This window comes from Hippopotamus amphibius, chromosome 9 (genome assembly GCF_030028045.1).
Source record: "Hippopotamus amphibius kiboko isolate mHipAmp2 chromosome 9, mHipAmp2.hap2, whole genome shotgun sequence".
Classification (NCBI taxonomy): Eukaryota; Metazoa; Chordata; class Mammalia; order Artiodactyla; family Hippopotamidae; genus Hippopotamus; species Hippopotamus amphibius.
Window position 1 is genome coordinate 134437137 of NC_080194.1, and position 21585 is coordinate 134458721.

General features: G+C 40.9%; 1 protein-coding gene across 1 annotated transcript; it reads right to left on the minus strand.

Moving 5' to 3' along the window:
- Positions 1-6368: 6368 nt before the first annotated feature.
- Positions 6369-19714, minus strand: CEP20 (centrosomal protein 20). Its single transcript, XM_057750408.1, has 5 exons — positions 19664-19714; positions 16640-16837; positions 14341-14425; positions 10317-10453; positions 6369-6625 (listed from the first exon to the last, which is right to left on the minus strand). Exons 1-5 carry the CDS (start codon positions 19689-19691, stop codon positions 6549-6551), a joined length of 525 nt encoding a protein of 174 aa, XP_057606391.1. The 5' UTR covers positions 19692-19714; the 3' UTR covers positions 6369-6548.
- Between the last annotated feature and the right edge of the window lie 1871 nt (positions 19715-21585).

The following is a 21585-nucleotide window of genomic DNA, read 5'->3' on the forward strand; positions in this document are numbered from 1 at the left end:
GAGAGAGAGAGAGAGAGAGAGGGAATATTACGTAACTTGCAAGGTTTGTCAGGATCCAAAGAGAATGTGGATGCCATCCCGTTCTTTAAAGCTCCCTTCACCTGCCCCTCCCCGCCCCACGAAATTCTTGCAGATGAAGCTGCCTGAAAGTTTTCTTCCTCCATCTTAGAACCACTCCCTCTCCCCGTGTCCGCACCACCCCCTCCTGCGTGTCTGACACCGTGTCTCTCCATCACCGTTTCTGTCTTGTGCCTTCTTTCTTTCACTCTACATGTCTCCGTCACTCTGCCCATCGCTGTCTCTTACTGTCTCTCTGTCTCACTCTGTCTTTGGTCTCGTGTCTCTGGCTCCAGTTCTCCCTCCCTCTCTCGCTCTCTCCTCCATCCCTCTCCACTCTGTCACACGCACGCACACAGGCCATAAAAGGAAGCCGCGGCGGTGGGCTGGCCCCACGCCAGGCCGGGGACCCGCGGGCAGCCGGGCGCCCCGCTCCCCGCCCCGGCCCGGCTCCGAGGTTCCGGGTCGGTCCTCCCTCCCTGGGCGGGCGCGGCGGGAGGGCGGGCCGGCCGGGGGCGCTGGGCGGGAGACAACCCAAAAAGGGCAGGCGCGGGCTCCTTCCTGCAGGAATTCCCAGCGCCACATACCAGCCCGGGGCTGCCCGTTCCCCCTGACTAAATATGGTGCCGAGCGGCCTCCCGGCGCCCCGCGGGGGTTGAGGGGGCGGCATCCGAGGCCAGCGGGGTGGGAAGGGGACCCCTCTGCTCGCGGCAGAGCCAGAAGGGGGCAGCCCCCGAGTCCCACCTGGGCCCCAGCTGCCTCCGGCCAGAGGGTTTGAGGAGAAGGATGAAGATGTGTTGGAAGACCCTTACCAAGCTATGTGCTTGGCACTCGCCCCAGGTTTATCCAACAAACCCTGCCCCCATCACAAGGCCACGTGATGGTGGGGATTTTATTAATACCCCCATTTTGCAGGTGAGAAAACTGAGGCCCCGGAGCAGTGAAGAGATTTGCCTGAGCCCTACTGGGTCTGGAGGCCACCCTTGCCATGATTCATTTCCAGAGAGACTTGAAGGGGAAATGCCCAGGACAATTAGCCCTGAGGTTAAAGTCTCCTCTCTGAGGTTAGATAACTTTAAGTTTGAATCTGCCAGTGCCATTTTCTAGCTATTTGACTCTATGCCTCAGTTTCCCTACTTGTGAAATGGGAACAACATCAGTCACTTCTTCACTTCCCAGCTGTTTGTAAACAGTCCTTGAGATGATCTGTGTAAAATGAACACAGCACACAGCTTCATGTTAGCTATTATTCAAAACAAACATGAAACCAAGCAGAGTTGTACCAGGCCTTGGGGACATCATAGTGGTGAGAGCCTGTCCTGCCCACTGTTTCCTGCAGGCTGCCAGTCCCCTCTGCAGAGTTCTGCATCTCAGACCCTCTGGGTCCCTTCATCCCTCCAACATCTTGCCTGCTTTTCACCTCTGAAAACACCCAGGCCCAGCTCCCTGCCCGACAATGGGCCTAAATGTCAGAATCAAGAACAGCCAGCACTCAGCTGGCTGGGACATCACGGGTAAAGTTCTTCAGAAAATGATGAATGGGCTGCTTCCCCACGTGCCTTTTAATGTCTACACTGTAAAAGGAATGGAAATTGTCCCTGCATTAGTACAGAGCTGATGTGGAGCAGAGAATAGGAAGGGGGAAAACTGAAGTTGATCATCCCTTCCCACCCTGGAAAGATAATCCAGAGCAGGCTGTCAGGGTCTAACATGCTGGCCTCAAAGTGAAAACTGGCCCTTTTCCAGAGGCATTAACACTGATGTTCTCAAGGGATGCATTTGATTCTTTAAAAACACTTAGTAACTTTTAAAAGAGAATAATTATAATAAATTATCAACTAAAGGTTTTATAACAGATACCGAATTGTACTACATTATCTAACCTAATCCTTATAACATACCCTAGGAAGTAAGTACTTAAACATTTTTTTCCCATTTCCCTGCTGTGGAGAAACCAGGTTTGGTGAGTGAAATAACCAGGCAATCTAGCACAGCTAGTTAATGGTATAGCAGGAATTCCAACCCTGCCTGTGTGATGCAACCTAGGGTAAGGAGATGAGAAGTCTGAGGTCTTTAACTCATGATCTGCTAAGCACCAGTCAGGCAGACACGGAATCGTCAGTGAACCTCTCTGAGCCCGTGTTTTCTCAAAGAAAAGCACAGATGGTCAGGATCTTTGCCTTAGCGTGGAAAGGCCTTATATGAAGTGCTTCATACCTTTCTGGTATGCTCTAGAAGTGCTCAGGGACAGTGTGTGCACATAATAGTCCTTCAGTAAATATTTGTCCAATGAAGAAGCTCAGATGTTTCAATCTTCAAAATCAGATGCCTCCATTTTATTTCTCATGGCTCAAAAAGCCAGTTAAAGATTGAGGGGGGAAAATTTACTTTCAAAAAACACGACTGTGACTGAGGGGGATGTCAGCTTTCTTTGGCATGTCTACTGCGAGAGTCCATGAACTCATGGAACAAGATGGCAGCAGGGGAAATTCACTCTGTCTTTTTTTTTTTAAATCAAATAGCTTTGATTTTGCTAATAGGTTCAAAAAGTTCCAAAGTGTGATTCCCTCCAGTTTTGAATAACATTAAAGACTGGGTCCAAGCATGGCTCCTGCACGTGCTTCACAATTATTGAAAAGTGCATCAGCACTCAAGTCACCCAGCTGAAGACGTGTACAGGACTCTGCCTCCTTGCGAATAAAGGGCCGTCTTTCCTGACCATGAGCACGGTTCTGCGCCAACGCTCCTGCGCACAAGCACTTCGCTCCACTCACCATGGCCCCCACCGCGTCTCCAGGTTCAAGACTGAATCGCACAGTCACTTGCAAGTGCTACTTCCTTTATCACCAATTTCCAGCTCTGGTGTCTTGGTAACTCCGGATTCTCTACCTCTATCAGGAAGGGTCCTAAAATTCTCAATAAAAATAGTTTTATAGTTTTCTTACAAAAGTAAACATATTCTTACCATATGACCCAGCAAATCACACTCCTTGGGATTTACTCAAATGAGCTGAAAACCTATGTCTGTACTAAAACCTGCGCACAGTTGTTTATTTAGAGCAGCTTTCTTCATTAACTGCCAAGTCGTGGAAGCAACCAAGACATCCTTCTAAGTAAGTGAATGGATAAATAAACTGTGGTACGTTCAGACAACAGAATGTTACTCAGCACTAAAAAGAAATGGGCTATCAAGCCATGAACAGACATGGAGGAAACAAATGCATATTACTAAGTGAAAGAAAACAATATGAAAAGGCTACATACTGTATGAGTCCAACTATATGACATTCTGGAAAAGGCAAAAGTATGGAGACAATAAACAGCGGCTGCCAGGAGTTAGAGGAGAAAGGAGGGATGGACAGACAGAGCACAGAAAACATTTAGGGCAGTGAAATTACTGATACTGTAATGGTGGGTGGATACATGTCACTATACATTTGTTCAAACCCATAGTCTGTACAACAAGAGTGAACCCTGACATCAGCTATGGCCTCTGAGTAATAATGATGTGTCAAGGTAGGTTCATTGATTGTAACAAATGTTACCACTTTCAGGAGCATGTTGACAATGGGGGAGCCTGTGAGTGTGTGGGGGCCAGGGGTGTGTGAGAATTCTACCTCACATTCAATTTTGCTGTGAACCTAAAACTGCTTTAAAAAGTGGTCTATTTTTTAAAGGTAATTTCACCTCACTTTGATTTAAAAAAAATCATGAAGACCACACAATCCCTGCAGAACGGTTGTTACAAAAATGAAATGCCAAGTGGCTGGGAAGCATTGTCCTAAATGCCTTTAAAGGCATATTCTCACAAATGTTAATCCTTCACGTACACTTGGCTTTAGGTTAAAAGAACACATCAAACTTTACATAATCATACAGGCATGTGAGTCATATACAAATGTGTTCTTGCACATAATTATAAAGCTATTAGTTTCTTCTAAGCAAATATATATGCTAAGCTTACATTTATCATCTTCAAAAGCCACCCCACTCCTGCTATGAGTTTTTATATCACCAAAGTTTTAAATGTCTACTTTTCCTAAATCCCTCTTCAAGTCCAATTCCCATCCTATTTTTGTATAAATTTTCTCCTAAAACTCCTCCTGCACGTCTGGAGGATAACTTCTCCCAACGACCCATGAAAGCCACCAGCAATGAGGTACTAATTTAGTTTCTGAGTTCATGAGAAGAGGCTGATGGTCCTCTATGTTTATCTTTGTCTTTTCCTCCCTTGACTTTAAGTGTCTCAGTTCAGGAACACATTTAAACTAATAGATTATACGGGAATTCCCTGGCGGTCCAGTGGTTAGGACTCAGCACTTTCACTACCGGGGCCCCGGGTTCAATCTCTGGGTGGGGAGCTAAGATCCCACAAGCCACCTGGCACAGCCAAAAAAGAGTAATACTAAATGTGCTGTTTCAAACCATGTGAGGCCCCACAGATTATGATACTGTCCCCTCAAAGAGTAACACCACCAGCTCCTACCACTGCCACCCTGTGAAGAACAATTATCCCAGGGTGACGTGGCTGATGCCAAGTACCCTCCACTTCACTCTACACCCTCCAACAACTGGGTTGCTGGAGAGGCCGAGAGAAGGCCTAGGGAGCTATCGCCTAGCCCTCTGTGGCTCCGGTGGCGTCTCTTGATGATAGAACAGTCAGAGGAATGCCCTTTGCAAAGGTGAGTTGCTGGATTTTTTTTTCTTTTTTTTATTAAATAATACACTGAAAGTATAAAAGTTGCATAGGTACAAACAAGTTACAGAATAATGCATACAAACGCATTATAGACTACATGTGACAATTCTGTTTAGCTTCTATTTTAATGATTTTTATATCAGTATCCAAAATGACAAACGCCAGCATTTTTTCTTAATCTAGTCCTGCATGATTGCAATTCCTGAGGTAAACAGTGTCCACTACAACAACCCTGGGTGTAAACCAAATCCTCTGAGAGTTGAGATATTTACATCCCCCATATAATACAGTGGAATTCATAACTGGAATCAAGTACCACAGATTTCATTTAAAAAATGGAAATGAGCCCTTACAATACTTCTACATCTGTATATGTAATTTTAGCCCACCAATAGGGCCTCTCAAAATCCTTTGACTTGTAAAGTATGGTTCAAGGGCATTTCCTTAATAATTTTCTGCATTCAGATAAAAATTCTTGGTTAATCTGGAAGGACTGAACCCTGACTAGCACCAAAAATAAAATCAAGTTTCAATAATTTCCAAGAGCAGCACAGAATCCATACCCTGAAAAGAATGCCAATTCTACCAATTGCAGCCCTTATTACCTTCCCTGTGGAAAACGGTTAAGATAAATGTTGTCAGTGTACACAGGAGCCCATGCAGCTTTGTCCTGAATACACCTTATGACTTGTGCCAATCAGGTTCTATCTACTATAATAGTTTGTTGTTTTCATATAAAAATGTCAATAAATATCAAAGTAGCATTTTAGAGATGGCACTATAAGAGCTCTTACTATTTTTCTATCCCAAGAATAAAAATCGACATTTAATAAGGCTTTCAGAGCCCATACAAGTAAGGGTTGGCCCTTTCATAGCTCATCTTGTAATTGCACAACTGAAGGCCAAGTGGAGGTTAAACAATGCCATCTTTTTAAAAGGTACTTTCTGGTATTTCTCCTAAAGCCTGTCTCTTCATGCTTAGTCCATATTCCTCACGTAATAAACTCTTTGTTTTACTCACAGCAAAATTAAAAGAATTATTTCCCCCTACCTTTTAATTAAATCTTCTAGGAGAGCAAAAACTGTCTAAGGAAAGAAAAAGTACACTATTACCAAGTTTTAAAGTTCAAATTTAGGTAGTAATTCAGATGTTTAAACCTAATTATAAATGGTTATCTGAAAAATAGCTAGTTCCACTTCACCCCCCAAAACAATCAAACTTTATAGGAATTATAGTTTTTTCTGGTTTTGGTGTTCTTTTAAATTTTTTTTTAAAACATGAATGAATTTTCCTATAAAGCCACATAATTCCAGCCTAAAGGAAATTCAATTACTGTACTTGGCGGTCCAGTGGTTAGGACTCAGCGCTTTCACTGCCGTGGCCCGGGTTCAATCCCTAGTCAGGGAACTAAGATCCCACAAGCCATGAAGCGTGGCCAAAAAATAAATAAATAAAAAAGAACAGAGCATATGGCTATAAAGACCTGATTTTTTTTTTTTTTTTAGAAAAATTTATAGGGTACTAAAAAACCCTTTCATTTGTAAAAAATTTAGGGAGCTTTAAAATCTTCCTAAAAACAACACATTTCCTTTCAAGTCAAATTTGGTAAGCTAGGTGACAAGAGTTAGCTTTTATTCACAAATGTAAAAACACAAGGGGCTAAAGGTTTTGTAGAAACTCACATTTCTACAAAGTACAAATACTAGTGATGAATTCTGATAACATTGGGAGAATAAATAAGTTATTTAATACATACAAGTTTAAGATAAAAGATGACCCCGAATGGAAATATCATCTCTTCGCTGCGGGAGAAGCATGCAGGTGTTCAGTGTGGGCGCTCCTCCCCTGCTCCTTCTGCATGCGGTCCTCTGAAAGGAACAGAAGCAAAGGTCAGTACTCATCCCAAGTCAAAACGGGTAGCAGGCAGAATATATCTACATATATTTTAGGATGCTATATATCTAATACTGTGTGAGTTCTTTAGATGGCTTAGGACAATGGAAAAAGGTTTTTTTTTAAACACTACGAAGAAATCAGAAATGTTTAGTACTAGGGACTCACTCTAATTCTTCAGAAGTATTTTTTGACTATTTTCTTTAAGTGAACAGAGTACAATGCTGGAGTAAACCCATGGGTAAGTACTTACAAACTTACACTGTATGTAAGGAATGGAATTCACAAGAAAGTACTGTGTGTTCAATTAGTATTTTGAGGGATGCCAAAGCTCAGCTAAAAAGAAAAAAACAAAAACTTTTCTTCAAACAGAAATCCTCCCAGCAGCACCCTCTTGTGGCAAGAAGAAAACCAGCATGGTTTACAACTTCCTACCAAAATCAGAAAATATCCAAGAAAGTGTAGAAAATGTTCTTCAGCCAAAAACAAAAAAAGGAAGCTCCATGCAGGTTCAGAGGAGCGCAGAGCCTCTGTGACTACACACTGTGCTCTAGAATAGTAAAGAAGCGGCCCCAGTCATGTCTGTTCCATTTCTTTTGTCCTGAAGGAGAGGGTACTGGGCAGAAGTGTTCTTGACTAAAAGAACCTGAGGAGACTTAATGTCCAAATTCGACAAAATGCAATGCACAAACTAAATTCCTAAGAGAACACGAACCCCCTTCAACCCGAACCCCCCAATTCCCCAAACACTTTTTACAAGTAAAAAAATAAAACCTTTTTAATGACCATTTTGATAATAGGAGACAAAGAACACAAATTCAGACAAGTTGTTAGAAATATGCAATTTTAGCACCAAAAATGCACACTGGATTTGCTAACTCTGGGGACAAGTTGGGGCACACACAGTCTTGCTGGTCCCCAGCAGCTCCGCGTCCTCAGAGGCACTGCAGAGTGCTGACACCCCCTCAACGCTAGGCAATTTTGCAAGAAGATGAACACTATCCTTGAGGCAAAACCATTTTAGATTTCCTAGAAAAGTGTTATTAAAGAGTGAAGTGTCACTCATGTACTTCCTAGATGTGCAATAAAGTTGAGTTGATAATGATTTTCTCTATTATAAAATATCTGAGCTTTTACTTACAGCAAAAACTACCTTGCTTTCAATATTATAAGCACTAATATCAGCAGCATTAATTAACTGGCTACCATTTCAAAGGTGAGTGTGCCTACTATATAAACCCTCGTCATTTTTTTTTCTGTACTTTGAAAGCTTTGATAAAAGAAGTGCTTTCATGATGGCATGCTTTGGACTTATTTTCAAATAGAAGAGAATTTAATTTTAGTGTTTTATATTTCAGCTGGATGAGTTTGTGTAGATAGAACGTATATAATCTGAAGAATAATTATTTTAATACCTGTATAACCTTCTTGATTTTGTCAAATAAAATTTATGTACCCCTCACACAATAAGTGGGAGTTGAGCAGGTAAATGGAATGCCTAAATGTGTTACTGAAACATAATGCAATTTGGGGCTAACAATTCTTCACAAGTCATCGCACAAAGAGGTCCCTGTTGTGCCAAGAACAGTTTTTGACAATCAAGAAAAATAATTTCCAACATCACTGTTCTTCTGTTAGTACACTCATCCTCCTTTCTGAGCCACCCATACAACAGGTACCCAAAGCTTTGTTGATCTGAACTTGATTCTTTGATGCCTCTGGCACTTTATACAGAGAGGAGCCAAGGTAACCCAAGGACTCTTGCAATCTCTCTAGCACTCCCCGCCCCCACTCCCCCAACTGGAACTAAAAATACCAACATCATGGGTTTGCTGTGTTAACATGTGTTAATATGTACAACAGCCATTGGTGACAATTAAATACAGAAACTGGTATTATCATATATTCTTGGTAAGCATGTAAAGTGGTAAAGCCTTTTTGGAGAGGAATTAGACAACATCTACTACATTTTTTTAATATGTATATATTTTGAGCCAGCAGTTCTGCTTCCAGGCACCCACATCAGAAAAATACTAATGCTACCCTGCAATACTGTAAAAGCAAAAAATTTAAAACATACACAAGTATATCAGTAAAGAGTGAGTAGCAACAGTGCTACAGAATACTACAGAAAGTTAAGAATGAGGTAGAAGCAGATCTATTAGATTAATAAAATAAGTGAAAAAAGCAAACTGTAGGATAATATGCACAAGAACAGTGCATATAAATTTAAATACATAGAAATGACTCCTGAAGGACACCCACCAAGCACTACCTTCTGTCGAGGGGAGGGAAATCGAGGCCTTAAGGAGAGGCAAGGAGGGAGGAGGTTAGAGGGATTTGCACGTTATATTACTGATGTTTAGAGATTTACTCTGGTACTGTGTGTTTTGTTTTGCTTTTTAAGTTCTTGCCAAATAGTAGACAATAATGACAGTTCCTTACCAATACTTCAAAAAGGAACTAGGAAATCGTCTCCATATTCTTTAAGTGGAAAAGTGCACAGGAATGGCAATCAAGGATGCTGATTCTACTACAAATGATCAGCTACAGGCTTTAGACGAGTCAGTGAACCTCTTAGTCTTGGTTTTCTCAACCGTAAAATAAGTAGATGGGAATGATTTCGTTTCCAATGTTCCATCAACTCAGAATTCTAAGATATATAGGAGGATAATTCCTAGTAAAGTCGGAACTAACCTCCAAGAGGTCACCCTGATTCACAAATATTTTGCTTTCAGATCTTAAGAGACACAGTAAACATTTAACATGATCGATATTGCTCATGGAAATTTAGGAAAACTACAAAAGACAATCTGCACTTTAGATGTTTCTTAAAAGTTTATTTCAACAGTCAAGATTTATATTTGTTCTGGGAATTCCCTGGTTAGGACTCCATGCTTTCACTGCCAAAGGTGTTGGTTCAAAAAAAAAAAAAAACAATTTCTATTTGCTCTGATAATCCACAGCCTGAGCCCCACCTATGACTGTCCTTAGAAAGAGATCAACTCTCTCCACAGCTGGAAACACTGAGCTATATAAACCATTCAATTTAGATTATCAAGTTGAGGTCCTATTGCTGATATAATCAAAACAACTGAAAGCTCATTGGAAGAGTGAGCATTCTTGAAAGAAACATGAGCTCTTCTCCTAAGAATTTATTTGCAGATAACTAACAATGCTACCATAAAGAGCACCCTGCCTCGCTGATCCCCAATCCCTCGGCACAAAAAAAGAATCCTGAAAATGCAAAGGACAACACATAAACCTCTGACTGCTCTATCTATATTCAGCAATCTCGCCTTTTTTCAGTCTTAGAGGGAAAAAAATGGATAACTTGATTAAAAGCTTTCTTCAGTATGCTAAGGATCTAAGCTGCTCCAAAGAGTACACATCTATGTGAAAATCTAGTTTTTCAATACTTCTTTATAGAAATTATATCTAAGAATTCTGCCTAGTCATCTCCCCACCCCTCACAAGATTCTCCTTCTGAAAAGCATTCTGTGGTTTTTTTTTTTTGAAGATAAATAACACAGGCTAACTATATTAGATATAAATGGAATTAAACTGTGACTCAAAATCTTAGGAAAAACTATCCCAAAGATAAAAATATATAGGAAGGAAATATACTCGCTGGTAGCTAATTGATAAGTCTCAGAACGCTCATACCCATTTGCTTTCTTCCACTAGGTTGTCTGCCAAGACTTGGGTTTGGAGGCTGAAGTGAAGACCGTTTCAGAAATGTACTGTGGATGTCATCCTTAGTTCCGTTCAAGAAATGAGCTAAAATCCCATATAAAACAGGTCTATAGGAGGAAGAAAATCAAAATCAATTAAATTTGCATAAATAGGAAAAGCTTAAAAATATCTGTTCCTTAAAAAGTAGCCTCTGACACCAAAATAGCCAAGTAATTCACTAGACTTAAAAGAAAAAAGCTGCATGGTTATTATCCAAATTGCAAACTGTTCATGCTTTTTAAAATTTAAGTGCACCATTTAATTCTAAACACAATCTTAAAATCCAGAGCAAATATGTTAACAAGTTAAACCTTATCTAAACTGAAATACAATTTCAAGCAATGCACAGGAATCGGTTTTTTTTTTTTTCTTTAAACTCCAAAGTCCAGTATAAGATTTCCCACTACCTAACATGGTCTGATACAAAACAACTATTCAATATATACTTACTGGATGCATAAATCCTTGCCTGGGTTCAAATCCTGGCCCTGCCACTTGACCTCAGCAAGATTCTTAACATCCCCAGCCTCATAAATGTTTCTCCCTCTATAAATGAGGATAAGTGTAGTCTCTATCTCATAGGGCAGTTACGAACCAAATGAGTTAACAAATGTCAAGTGTTTAGAACTGTGCCTGGCATGTATTAAATGGTTTATAAATGTAAGCTATACAGGAGTTGGGTAGGAACTAATATTTTAAAAGCTACTTTACAGTTTACAAAACACTCTCTCTTCATTTTATCCTCACCTTGTGATGTCATATAATCATCATCTCCAACTTATAAATGTGAAACCAGAGTTCACGGAGGACTTGCTAGAGATTGCTTAGATAGTAAACAAACTTTACACTCGACCCCCAAGTCCCATATTCTTTTCCTTACAGCATGCTGCCGGGAGATCTATATTAGTGCCCTTGTGCCAATGGAGGCTGCTCTGATGACAGTAAAGAGTGGTTTTCCCTTGTTTCCAATATCACAGTTGAAAATATCAATTTAATGGACGGTCTTTTTGAGATATCTACTTATTAGCAGGTGTGATGGTTCAAAGTATGACATCCTTTCCCTTCAAAAGGTGGAGTCTAATTGCTCTCCTCTTGAGTGTGGGCTCGACTCACTTCTCATGAACTGAGTAGGGCATTAAGTGACAGCACTTGCAACTTCAGAGTCTAGGTCCCAAATGGCATTGTGGCTTCCTCCTTGCCTTATCTCTTGGTCACTCTCTCTGGCGGAAGTCAGTTGCCATGTCAGGACACTCAAGCTGTCCCATGGAAAGGGACATGTCGTTAAGAATGGAGGCCTCCGACATACAGCCCCGTGAGTGAGCCACATGGAAACAGATCCTCCAGCCCCAGCCAAGCCTTCAGATGACTGCATCCCTGGCCTGCATCTTAAGTGCAATCTCACGAGTGAAGCTGAGCCAGACCAGCCACAGGAGCCACTCCCGGATTCCTCACCACAGATAATAAATGTTTGTTGTTTTAAACCACCAAATTCTGGGGTAATCTGTTATACAGCAATAAATAACTGCACACAAAAGCAATTTTTCCATACCACAAAGAAACCAAGAGAGTAAGTTTCTCTATTTAATAAGATGCCTCAGCTCTTATAAAAGTATCATCCAAGAATATAAAACAGATCTCTTTGCCTAATTTAAACCATTGTTTCCCAAAGTATTAACTGGTCAAAGAAAATTTTTAAATTAAAAAAATTCTATTTTCCAAATTTACAATAAAATTTACTTAAGATTTAACATTTTTAAGATTTAGATATTTTTAACTGTTATTAGAAAATATAAAACTACCACATTTAACCTGCAACTTCATGATTAGGCTTTCTTTTTTTAAAAATCCTAAGTTAAAAAAGAGATAATTGTTTTTAAAGTATAGCTTCACAATGCCTTATTTGCAATTATGAAAAAAAAAAACTCTGAAAACTAATTTTCTTCATAAATTTAGCACAAACTCATTTGGTGGCATGGCTTGACCTAACATATGGTTATTATATATTTTATCCTACTTCTTGTGAAAATTCTTAAGTTTCAGTGAAAAATATTAATGTGACTGTGAGTGCCACTTCAAACTTCCACTGGAACCTATACTGTGTTTGGTACATAGACCATATTACTTTTTAAAATCTGAAAACTTTTCAATGGAAGTGTTTTAGACAAAGCAATAAGTGTCTTTTAGAAAGCAAACTACTGGCAGCATGATGTATGAGTTAGAAAAGAAAGTGACTGGAGAGAAACGGGACGGACACCCCTGAACTACGCTGAACTACGTGGTGCAGAGCATGAGGACAGACAGGTGCTATTGCACAGGCAGAACCGATGGGACTCACAAAGTGATGGTGGAGAAGTAAGAACGAACCAGAAGTGCAAGAGAGCTCTGAGGTGAAGATCTGCATGGCTGTATGAGGAAGCGACGAGGGGGCCCTGAAGGGATGAAAATGATGGACGTGATTTTTGGACACACTGAGTTTGAGATGCCATCAGAAATGTGGGCCTGCAACTCAAGAGATTTGTTAGATTTAAAGCAGAGTCACCAGCATGGAGGCATCATTAAAGACTCAAGGCCACTTAGAAAAATGGGCAGGGGGACAAATGGAAAACAAAGTTAAGGACAGGAACTTCTCTGGTGGCGCAGTGGTTAAGAATCCACCTGCCAATGCAGGGAACATGAGTTCAATCCCTGGGCGGGGAAGATCCCACATGCCACGGAGCACCCAAGCCCATGTGTCACAACTACTGAAGCCTGAGCGCCTAGAGCCCATGCTCCACAACAAGCGAAGCCACTGCACTGAGAAGCCCATGCACCACAATGAAGAGTAGCCCCTGCTCACCACAACTAGAGAAAGTCCATGCGCAGCAACAAAGACCCAACGCAGCCAATAAATTAAAAAAAAAAAAAAAGTTAAGGACAAAACTTGGGGGAGAGTGCCCACAATTTAAAGGAACCCTAAAGGAGCCAATGAGAAACCGAGACGACCATTAGGGAGACAGAAAAACCAACACAGTAAAGGGTCACAGACAAATGACAAGAAGTGTTTTGAGAAAGAGTTGTCAATATTACAAGACGCTATAGAAACTCAACTAAAACTGAGCTTCTCAAATTGGATATAGATATATACCCACTCAGTGCTAGGGGCTTAATACAACATACAGGATAAAGGAGGCATATGATCTGGGAACATTAATTTTACACAAAGATTTGAAGAGCATTCAATTTAATTGGCACGTCCTTTAAAACACCTTTATGGTAAAACAATTACATGATGAAGTAGAATGAAAAAATTCAACAAACTTTTAGAAAGAGAAAACATAAGACTTCGAAGACATTTCTTGCTGGGAAGGCTTCTCTGAGCTACGTTCCCAGGCCTCCAAGGTACAACTTCTTCTGCCATTCAGGGATCCTCTGGAAAAAGTTTAAGAAACACTAAAGTACGAAAAGAACTAAGAACTTACTAGAAAGTGGTCACTTGTTTTCAAGAGCGTAGTTTTGGTATAAATGGTGAAGGGAGAATTTAAAAAGGAAAGACAGCAAAAGAGGGGGTGATAAAATGAAAACGGGGTTGATTTTCACTAAATTCAGTGGTAAAAACAGGTTTTTTTGGAGAGGGGAGATTTGAGTACATTCCTAAGTTGAAGTAAAGGAAGCAGTAAGGAGGAAGAGTTCATTGTGAGGAAGAACACAATTGACAGAGCAAAGCCTCAGATTCAAAACAAAAGGATGGATCTAGAAGCCAAGAGACATGACCCTTAGAATGAAGCTGGGGTGCTCGGGCCTCTGAAACCACAGGCATTTTAGCACTTACTCACTGCTGTGCACCTTGCACGGGTGGCTAGATACACACTGGACCCAAATAAATACCTGCTGAATTAAAATGAGTTAAAACCACCACTATGCAATTATGACCCAATACAATAATATCTGAAAACTTATTTTTTTAAAAACTTCTTACATTGTATTATCCTTTGATTCTTCAAATGCATTTAGTTCACGGATGAGAAACTGTCTGTCCAAAGGAGCTACGGGTTGACCAGATTCTGGGGGGGAAATCATAAAACACCGAGTTTTCATTAATCTAAAACGTAAGTAGGATTTTGATAAAAACCACACTTACGAGGTATAAGCATTTTTCAGATTTTAGAAGAATGGTGATGGCATACACCAAGGCAGATGCAACTGTACGTGATTTTATGACTTTCAAAATATCTACTTTGTTAAATGCATATCTTAATTCAGTTTAACATAAATTCATTTTTTAAATCCCCCAAGTGTGACTTGGGAAAATATCGTTTCTATATACTAGACTTCAGAAGTCCTATTTTCTAAGAAGCCTGTAAATTAAATACATGACAGGACTGATATCCATTTGGTGGCAATAAATCTAAAAGTAAATGACCACTAATATGAAGTGCTGGCAAGGACACAGGGTGACTGGAACTCTCAGACTTTGCTGGCAGGTGAACAAAATGGTGCATTCACTTACAAAGGTAAGCATGCACTTACCACCCACCCACAACCCAGCAATCCACTCTTAGCTCTTTACCCTAAGAGAAATGAAAAAAACATTCGGCCAAACCTTGTAAATGAATGTTTATGGCAGCTTGACTCACAATTGCCAAAAATTAGAAACAACCCAAGTGTCCATCAATTGATAACAGATAAATCGGCACAGCCACACAATGGAATGTTATTCAGGGCGGGGGTGGGGGGGGGGGACAACACAGCATAGTCTCAAAGGTGCTACGCTGAGTGAGAGGAAGCAGATTCAAAATGCTACATCCTGTATGGTTTCACTTATATGACATCCTGGAAAAGGCAAATGAAAGGTACAGAAAACAACAGATCAGAAGTTGCTAGGGGTTGAGGGTAGATGAAGAAGCTGTCTACAAAGGGGCACAGGGAATTTTTTGAGGTGATGGAAGTGTTCTATATCGTGATTGTGACTGTGGTGGTAGTTACACAGCTGTATGAATTTGGCAAGATCCACAGAACTATATACTAAAAATGGTAAAGTATCTTATATGTTAATTATACCTCAGTTTTTTAAAAAAGCCAAGACACTGTAGAAACTTGGCTATTGTATTCTAGGTAAGCACAAGTCCAAGACATCTAATTGGTGATATTTTCATATTCTTCTTTTCTGAGTATTAATGTATCATAGCTATACAACATGTATTACACCTATAACAAACTGAGGAAAGTGAAGATATTGATATTGAAGGTCCTTAAACCAATCAAAATCACTAGTCTTTATTCAGTTAAGGTATATGCTTAACATTAAACAGAAGATGAAGAATTTCACAAGCGATCTATCAAAGGGAAAGTCCCAGCATCACAAATAAGGAATCCATTCCTATTCCAAAATCTATTTTATGATCGCTTTTCTTTGATGAGGCATATCTCCAAGGCACTGAATAGTCTTATTAAAGTGTAGATTACGCCTTAAACAAGGGAATGGAATAATGTGCACGCAAGGTGTTTTGATCACCCTCCCAACCTCGTCTCCCCCAGCCCAGAGGCAAGGCCAGTCTTGACTAGTGCACGTATCCTTCCAGTTTTTTGCTTTCTTTCTTAAGAAACAACATTTAACAGATAAACTAAATTTCTGTTAACTGCTGACCCCCTCACCCCAATACCACGTCTCTCCCTCCCATCACTAGAATGAGTTTGGAGTTTACCTTCCTAAGCCTTTTTTCTTTCTTTCTTTTCTTACTTAAGTATAGTTGATTCACAATATAAGTTTCAGGTGTACAACATAGTGATTCGAAATTTCTATACATTATCTAATCCTTTTTAAATATCATGCTTTTACATACACTTGTATACATGCCTAATTAATACATGGTAGCAATATTGTGAGGCTTTATCTCCAGTGTTTTATATTTTTTAACAAAGAATGTATATATTAAATCTGTGTATATTTTTTAAGCATATACATAGAAAAAAGACTGATAGCATATAGGATAAAATATAAACAACTGTTTATACTCAGTATCAGGAATTATGGATAGTTTTTCAAAGTATGCATCAAGTTTAAGTGTTTGTTTAGTATTTTCCCTACAATACAATAAACCTCACAAAAACTTGTTCAAGCTATGGCGAAAACCTATGGGATTTTTTTGTCCCAGTCATGTCCCAGATGACACTGTTTGGTGATGGAATTAGATGTCTAGGCTAAATATTTTCTGAGAATTGGGGGAAGGGAAGGGGCAGATTTCATCTCAGGTGATTAACAATAAATAACCTCTTACCTGCTATAAGGACAGATGCTGTATACTTATATTTGTTGAATTCCAAATATTCCCGAATTAATTCATTAATTAGAAGGTTTTCATGAGACAATGACGGTCGGGGTTCACTTTCATCATCAAGGGCATTGAAAACTTCAGCTCGAATCCGTGCTTTTAAATGCCCTAATACTCCTCTTTTTTCCAAGGTGTCTTTTAAAACTGTTAAATATAAAATATTAATCCTTCAGTTACAGAATGAATTTGTCATTCTTAGGCAAACTTTAAAGAAAAATGTTTAATGGCAAATGGCCTAACACACTTTCAATCTACACACTGACAAAATGAACAATCATCACATTAGCTATCCACAAGCCACACCTGTAATAAAAAATAAAGTTTCTAAGTTGCAATGATTTACTACTTTAATATATTTAAGCAAATGCAAGTTTATCCTTCCAACATCGTCACTATCAGAGGCTACAGACTGATATACATTCTTTAGTCAAGAAAAAAAGGGGGAGAGAATTATACTTAGCTTTCTGGGACCTGAACTTAACTCCCAGTGTCTCATATCTTTTCAAGAGTGTTAATGACTGCAGACAGGTTCTTTATGTCACTATAAACCTCTGGTCTAGAGAGTGGATAATTAAAGATAACAAGTACACTCCAAAAACGAAGGACTATGTTGTGTCTTTTGTATAAAAACTGATACCAAGAACCCTTAGTAAATGGCCCATTCTGAACAAAAAGGTGGGCTTTTTTTCCCAGGAGTTTTGTTTTTTAAGGACAATTATGAGTTAATTCCTTAAAACAATAAGATACTGAAACTGTAAGCCTAGTTAGAAATCTAATATGTAATTTTATCAATGCCATCTTAAGGAATCAGGGATATACACGCTGAACGTAATCTAACTTCTTGATGAGCAAGGGTCATTATTACAAATATCAGTAGTTATGATAATGAGATTTACCTATAAATACTCATATGGATAGGGCTTAATTGGCATCATCCCTTGCAATGGTCTGGAACCTTTTTCTTTCTTTCTCTCTCTCTCTCTCTCTCTCTCTTTCTTTCTCATGTTGTCTCTAATAGCTAGAGGCATTCTAATACCGTGCTGTATACTACTAGTGTAATAAATATAGTTTCATACCGCATTGTGCTGTAAATAAGTATACCACAACAACAGCAATTCATAAAGGAGGCCAGGTAGTAACCCATGAAATTTTTTAAGCTTTGATAAACAACAAAACCCTGGGTCATATGATTAAAGAGACACCATTTAGACTAGACTTCAACCTTTGCTGCCTCTTATATTTAGATTATCCCCTCAACCTTTTTTGCAGGTGTGTTAAGAGTAGTTACCACCCAATCAGACTGTGTAACAGGCCCACAGAAGGAAGGTACAGCTTTATTATGTCAGGATCACAACCGAACCCCTGTTTCTTAATTCCATCTTTGGAAATCAGACGGAGAGACTACCCCCCACCCAATCACTCTGTATTTCCACACAGCACAGCCTCAAACTCTGCAAATAAATGAGAATGAATGAATCTGCAGTTAGGACAAACCTAGCATATCTCATCACCACTTGAGTGGGTAGATCACTGACTCCTGCCTCACTTGCCTTCTGCAACATATGAGTTCTACGTCTTGCAGGTAGAACCAAGTAAGGTGGGAAAATGGGAGGTAAAAGTGCTTTAAAAAGGGGAAAACCCATATAACATAATTGATCGGCAAACATTTTCTTTGGGTTTCTCTTGAACACCAAAGACATTCAGAGCTGGGGAATGCAGGCAAAGAACAAAGGGCTCCCCACACTGGTGCAGGACATCTCTGGTCGCAGGACATCTCTGGTCTCCGGAGAGTTCTAGGGGTCCACAGCATCCTGACCTTCCCTCTATTATCATGTTTATTAAAACACAGTACCAGGACAATTTCCTCGGAAAGAGCTTCTTAACATAGTTTACATTCCAAAGTATCTTTAAATCCTCAGAAGTTGGATGCAACATTACAGGTGGATACGTGTTTCCAGGGGAGAGGGTTCACCAATTCATGTCAAGTCTGTCCTTGTGGATAGAGGTATGCCTTTTTAATGACTGTTCACCAGTCCAGGGCTGCAAATATACATTTATATCAATGATTCCTGAATCGTCTTCTCCAATCATACTCTCCCCACCAAATCACTGACTTAGAGCCTAAATTCCCTGAAAACTGGAACACGTTTTACTAGCCAGGAAGCAGCAGCACTCAGCAACTAAGACCTGCAGACCTGGGGCAGCATCTCGAGGTTCTCACTTTCCGCCTCTTTCTACCTAAATTACTTTGGGCGAGCTGTTTCACCTCTTGGCGCCTCAATGTCCTAATCTATGAAATGGGCATAAGGTTGATACTCGGAATCAATGAGATAACACAGGGGCCGGGCTGGGCCAGACATGTAAGGCTCCATCGTTAATATCTATAAGTACTACTACCTGTCTGCACAGCTGCGTCAAAACTAACGGTGTACAAAGGTTCTCGGCTTAAGAACTCGAACGTTTGTGGAACTTCTAAAAAGACAGGCTGGACACCTTTCTACCTCCAGTTTTTCCCCATGGAAGATCGCGACCCACTTCGCCGTTGGTTGTTAAGGATGCAATGAGATAACCAAGCAGATGGTGTGGGGCTGCTGTGCCGGACACCAACAATGATGGTTCAGATCACCAGCCCGGAAGGAAAGGCCCGGCCCAAGGCCTCGCCTTGAAGGGGTCCAGAAAGACGCGCCAGAGCCGCACGGTGCAGGACTGTAGGCCTCCCGGGTACCTGTGGATCCGGGGACCCCTGCTCCAGCTCAAAGCCGCTTGAAACGTTGCCCCGGTGCAACCACAACCCTCCAGGGCCCCGCGCGGCAGCCGCCACAGCCGCCGGACGCTCCGCAGGCGCTGACGCCATAGAACGACCCTCGGGAAGGCTGACTCTAATGTTCCCCGCGCCCTCCTTTCGCTCCATCCTTTTCACAGGCTGAAGGCCGACACGACTCACCCAGCTGACCTCCCACTCGCACTCACCTGCCTTCAGCTCGGCGACAGCCGCCATTTTTCAACGGCCGCCAGGGGCGCGTCTCGCCCGTGCGCACGCGCGGCTCCGCCTCGCTCCGCGGCGTGGTCTGTAGCCAATAGGCGCGTCGTTTTCGCCACGCCTAGTCCCGCCCCTCTCCGTTTACGCTCCCCTTGGTTGGGTGGGTGGTGACGGTCCAGAGAGACCCCACCAATCAACGACTGCTCTAGGCGGGCCCTGCTGAGGGAGATGGGCGGGGACCCCGAATTGAGGTGGGTGGGAACTTTTGCTAGTAGTCATGTTGGCGCCCTGGGGCCTAACTTTAGCCTGCAAAACCTTTTCGGGTGTACCCGCTGCTCATCTCTGCAGCCTCAAGTATTGTTAATAGCGTGTGTTAAGCCTGTGATTCTCAAACTTATGCATGCATCAGAATCACCTGGAAGACTTGTTAAAACAGGTTGCTAGGGCGTCCCTGACTCCATCAGGGAATTTCTGATTCAGTAAATCTGGGGTGAGGTCCGAGAATCGCATTTCTAACAAGTTCCTGAGTGATGCTGATGCTGCCGGTCTTGGGGAATCACACCTTGAGAACGACTGTATTAAGCACCTACTATGAGCCTGACATTCTTCTGAGAGCTTTACATCCGTTAGCTCATTGATTTCTCTATTATTACTACATTTCACAAAGGAGGGAACAATGTTTGGAGATTGAAGAGGCCTAAGCAAGATCACTGGCAAAAATGGGGGAGGTGAGATTTGAATCCAGGGCTCTTGCTCTTCAAAGCCTGTTCTCTCCACTGGCGCTTAAAACTTGGCAGTGCACATAAGGAGTCCAAGAGCTGTTTGTGAAGGTGATTGATGAACGAGTAAGCTCTAGCATCCCAAGGAAATGAAGAAAAAGGGACATGGGAATGCTGTACCCAAAACGTAGTGTGAGCTTCTATGATTCCAGCTGTATTGCCAGGAAGGCCAACATGTATGACCTGGAACAGTGCCCTTTAAACTACTAGTCTTAACCCAATAGTAGATTTTGAAATCTATTAGTACATCCCAGGGAACATATGTTCAATGAAATGGAATGGAACGAGTAGAAAACATAGAAGTATTGTTTTTGAAACTTGTGTTTCAGGTGTATTTCCTAAAGCAGGTAGCAGTCAAAAAAAGCTTGACAGCCATTGTAACCTAGAGGAATCCATTCCTTTTCCAAACTTGATTAATTTTGACCTCGCGGGACACAGATCTGTTCTGTAACCTTAGAACGGTGCTATCCTGTCACACTTCCCTATCCTGTAAAACCCATAGTGCCTGAAATCCTAGCTAGCATCTGAAGAGATTTATAAAGGTTAACTAAATTCCACAGGTAGACTGTTTGAGCTCTTTGGAGAAAAGCATTTGTGAACATACTGACGAGGCACTCACAGAGAGAGAGAGAGGCAAATAATAATGATTAACAGTGGTACTCATACAAGAACTATTAACATCCACCGCCACTCTGTGTGTGGCAGGCGCTGCTCTAAAAGCTTTACTTAAGTCCTCACCAACAGCCTTAGGAGATAGATACTCAGAGCAATCATCTAAAGCAAAATTTCGTTTTAAAATGTAATGATATTGGGTAATACACTGTGTTGGCGAGGATGTGGGGGAACAGGTATTACCATACCTAGCTGATAGGCAAGTAAACTGGCCCCACCTTCTCAGAAGGCTGTTTGGCAATACCTAATCAACCTTTGACATCTTTTGACCCATCAGTTCTAGTTCTAAGAATATATCTTCCAGTTAACTCACACCTGATTATAAAGGCTATGTGTATACGAACATTCATTGTAGCACTGTTTGCAGTAGACAAAAATCTATATACACCTATGGGAATGGCTGAAATAAAAACAACTGACAGTGACAATACCAAATGCTGATGAGTTTGCATATATTGCTG